We start from the raw sequence: 4,467 nt of genomic DNA, 5'->3' as shown, positions 1-4,467 counted from the left end.
GACCGTTCTCTACCCCACTGGACCTGGTCAGACCGTTCTCTACACCACTGGACCTGGTCAGACCGTTCTCTACCCCACTGGACCTGGTCAGACCGTTCTCTACACCACTGGACCTGGTCAGACCGTTCTCTACCCCACTGGACCTGGTCAGACCGTTCTCTACACCACTGGACCTGGTCAGACCGTTCTCTACACAGATGGACCTGGTCAGACCGTTCTCTACCCCACTGGACCTGGTTAGACCGTTCTCTACACAGATGGACCTGGTTAAACCGTTCTCTACACCACTGGACCTGGTCAGACCGTTCTCTACACAGATGGACCTGGTTAGACCGTTCTCTACACAGATGGACCTGGTCAGACCGTTCTCTACCCCACTGGACCTGGTCAGACCGTTCTCAACACCACTTGACCTGGTTAAACCGTTCTCTACACCACTGGACCTGGTCAGACCGTTCTCTACACCACTGGACCTGGTCAGACCGTTCTCTACACAGATGGACCTGGTTAGACCGTTCTCTACACAGATGGACCTGGTCAGACCGTTCTCTACCCCACTGGACCTGGTCAGACCGTTCTCTACACCACTGGACCTGGTCAGACCGTTCTCTACCCCACTGGACCTGGTCAGACCGTTCTCAACACAGATGGACCTGGTCAGACCGTTCTCAACACCACTGGACCTGGTCAGACCGTTCTCTACCCCACTGGACCTGGTCAGACTGTTCTCTACCCCACTGGACCTGGTCAGACCGTTCTCTACACCACTGGACCTGGTCAAACCGTTCTCTACACAGATGGACCTGGTTAGACCGTTCTCTACACAGATGGACCTGGTTAAACCGTTCTCTACACAGATGGACCTGGTCAGACCGTTCTCTACACCACTGGACCTGGTCAGACCGTTCTCTACCCCACTGGACCTGGTCAGACCGTTCTCTACACAGATGGACCTGGTCAGATCGTTCTCTACCCCACTGGACCTGGTCAGACCGTTCTCTACCCCACTGGACCTGGTCAGACCGTTCTCTACACAGATGGACCTGGTTAAACCGTTCTCTACACCACTGGACCTGGTTAAACCGTTCTCTACACCACTGGACCTGGTCAGACCGTTCTCTACACAGATGGACCTGGTTAGACCGTTCTCTACACAGATGGACCTGGTCAGATCGAACATGACCACAGGAAACACGATTAGAGAAAGTGGCGTTGTGGTCAGTCTCTGGTCCCGTCACTCTGGTCACGTTGGTCAGTCTGGAGGATAGTTAACCCTTTATGGTCTCAGCAGACCTCTCTGGAGGAGAGAAACGGAGAGAGAAGAAAGTAAGCATTTTAATGGTCAACTTTACATACGGTATATACACATACAGTATATACAACAATAAAATATGCATATTCATCCATGTAGAAATTAGAAATGGGTTAAATACATGTAGATTACCTCAACATTAGCAAGGATCAATTTTTTTATTTGACCTTTATTTAACTAGGCAAGTCAGTTAAGAACAGATTCTTATTTTCAGTGACGGCCTAGGAACAGTGGGTTAACTGCCTTGTTCAGGGGCAGAACGACAGATTTTTACCTTGTCAGCTCAGGGATTCAATCTTCCAACCTTTCGGTTACTAGTCCAACGCTCTAACCACTAGGCTACCTGCCGCCCCTATCCACTGTCTAGTTTGACATGGCTATATCCTGTCTTAGTTTGACCTGGCTATATCCTGTCTAGTTTGACCTGGCTATATCCTGTCTAGTTTGACCTGGCTATATCCTGTCATTTTCTTCTCTATCTGCAATACCTCATCCTCCTTTCTGTTCCTCCCTGGCCCCTCAAAACTTTCCCTCAACCCTCTCTCTCTCTCAGGGTTTCTGGTTTCAGTGCTTTCACTCTCCTCTTCCCCCCATCTCTCTCTTTCTCTCTCTCTCTCTCTCTCTCTCTCTCTCGAATGGACAAATCTGATATGTTACAGGAATGTTCTTCCGACAACAGTAAAATAACTTCCCCTGCACCAAGCCCAGAGTGTGTTTCTGTGTGAGTGTGATAAGACTCATTGGTTTGGATCAATATTTGATGTACTCGTCAGTGACGAACCCTGCAGGTGTGTGTCCATGTATCCTCTAAATTATATGTAAAAAAATGATCTTAGAATCCATCCATATGACGCTGCGTGTGGGGGGGGGCATCATCATCAGACAGGTCCTGCGACCAGATGACCTCATCATCACGAGACAGGTCCTGCGACCAGATGACCTCATCATCACGAGACAGGTCCTGCGACCAGATTACCTCATCATCATCAGACAGGTCCTGTGACCAGATGACCTCATTATCACGAGACAGGTCCTGCGACCAGATGACCTCATCATCACGAGACAGGTCCTGTGACCAGATGTCCTCATTATCACGAGACAGGTCCTGCGACCAGATGACCTCATTATCACGAGACAGGTCCTGTGACCAGATGTCCTCATTATCACGAGACAGGTCCTGTGACCAGATGACCTCATTATCACGAGACAGGTCCTGCGACCAGATGTCCTCATCATCACGAGACAGGTCCTGTGACCAGATGTCCTCATCATCACGAGACAGGTCCTGTGACCAGATGACCTCATTATCACGAGACAGGTCCTGCGACCAGATGTCCTCATTATCACGAGACAGGTCCTGTGACCAGATGACCTCATTATCACGAGACAGGTCCTGCGACCAGGTGATCATCATGAGACAGGTCCTGTGACCAGATGTCCTCATCATCACGAGACAGGTCCTGCGACCAGATGACCTCATCATCATGAGACAGGTCCTGCGACCAGGTGATCATCATGAGACAGGTCCTGCGACCAGATGACCTCATCATCATGAGACAGGTCCTGCGACCAGCTGATCATCATGAGACAGGTCCTGCGACCAGCTGATCATCATGAGACAGGTCCTGCGACCAGATGACCTCATCATCATGAGACAGGTCCTGCGACCAGCTGATCATCATGAGACAGGTCCTGCGACCAGATGACCTCATCATCATGAGACAGGTCCTGCGACCAGCTGATCATCATGAGACAGGTCCTGCGACCAGATGACCTCATCATCATGAGACAGGTCCTGCGACCAGCTGATCAGGTCCAGAGGAAATAAAATAACAAATCCATTCCATCATCAAACTGTTCCAGACAGACCGGTCTATAAAATGACTGGTTTCCTCTCATGTCTCTCTCTCTCTCTCTCTCTACTCTCTCCTCGTCTTTCTATCACTCCGTCTTTCTTGCTCTCTCGCTCTCTCCTTTTCTCTTTCTCTCTGTGTGTGTGTGTGTGTGTGTGTGTGTGTGTGTGTGTGTGTGTGTGTGTGTGTGTGTGTGTGTGTGTGTGTGTCTGTGTGTGTGTGAGGCCCGTTGCCCCCAGGGCTAGAGCTAATTCCCCTCTCTGTCTGTTCAGATGGCAGGCAGCCTGAGCGGTGGAAGGTCACCAGCTGAGGAAATTGAACCTCCCCAGTGAGCCAACCCCTGTCTCTCTCTCTCTCTCTCTCTCTGGTACAGCCCCGTAAAGACAGACAGCATGCAGCTATAGAGAAGCAATGTGTGAAAGAAGATGGACGCTGTTACCTACTCACCGGGTCCCGGAGGGGAGAGGAGGCGGGAAGCGCGAGCACCCACCGTGGAGCAGCATGTCTGTCTGTCTCTGTCTGGCAGGGAGCAGCAACGGGGAGGAGAGGAGAGGAGGAAAGGGAGGGGGGCTGCCTCTCCTCTGTAAACGTTACCCGCAGGGTTAAAACCAAACGGCAGGAAACGGGTAGAAGTCTCCAGCGGGCTAAAGCGCCGTGGCGACCTGTGGGGCTAGCAGGAGAAAAACAAGGGGATAATAATGAATAATGGCGGAGAGACGGGAGGGAGGGCAGACTGATAAGGCACGCGCTATGCCTTCCGTGCGTCCTCGAAGACGAGCCGTGAGTGACGGGAGGGGAGGAGGACGGGAGGGGGGGCACGCGACGGTGACGGTATAACAGGGCTCCTCCCGGGGCGCTCGCGGTGGAGAGGAGAGGGGGGAGGTGTTATTGTGTGGGCGAGGAGAGTGTTCGTTTCAGCTCATTTGGCTCAGCTCGCGCCCTCCCGTGTCTCTGTCTGTCTGTCGCTGCGTGAAGGCTGATTGGTGCAAGGTGAGGAATGGATGAACCCCAGCCGATCATTGGCTAAGAATCACTATAGAGACATTAGAGAGAGTTGGAGGGAGAAAGAGATAAGGGAAAATAAAGAGGTAAAGAGAGAAGGAAAAAGAACAGAGAGGTGAGGAAAGAATGAGAGGGGTAAAGGGACAGAGAGAGGTGAGGAGAGAAGGATAGGGGGAAAGGGACAGAGAGAGGTGATGAGAGAAAGAGAGGTGAGGAGAGAAGGATAGGGGGAAAGGGACAGAGAGAGGTGAGGAGAGAAAGAGAGGTGAGGAGAGAAGGATAGGGGGAAAGGGACAGAGA

The 4,467-nt window shown here is 51.7% G+C and overlaps 1 protein-coding gene across 1 annotated transcript in view; it reads right to left on the bottom strand.

Moving 5' to 3' along the window:
* LOC106592811 (uncharacterized) overlaps positions 1 to 4,113 on the bottom strand; it is a 27,007-nt gene extending 22,894 nt beyond the window's left edge. Inside the window, exons 1-2 of the mRNA XM_045713770.2 lie at positions 3,613 to 4,113; positions 1 to 1,297 (exon numbers count right to left, since the gene is read on the bottom strand). The exon at positions 1 to 1,297 is cut by the window's left edge and continues 1,541 nt beyond it. Coding sequence (XP_045569726.2) covers positions 1 to 1,180 — 1,180 coding nt within the window. The 5' untranslated portion in view covers positions 1,181 to 1,297; positions 3,613 to 4,113. The remainder of the gene's footprint in view (positions 1,298 to 3,612) is intronic.
* Positions 4,114 to 4,467: the final 354 nt, after the last annotated feature.

This window comes from Salmo salar, unplaced genomic scaffold, assembly GCF_965601325.2.
Source record: "Salmo salar unplaced genomic scaffold, fSalSal1 ptg000412l, whole genome shotgun sequence".
In the NCBI taxonomy this organism is placed as follows: domain Eukaryota; kingdom Metazoa; phylum Chordata; class Actinopteri; order Salmoniformes; family Salmonidae; genus Salmo; species Salmo salar.
This window is presented reverse-complemented; position numbering and strand designations above follow the sequence as displayed.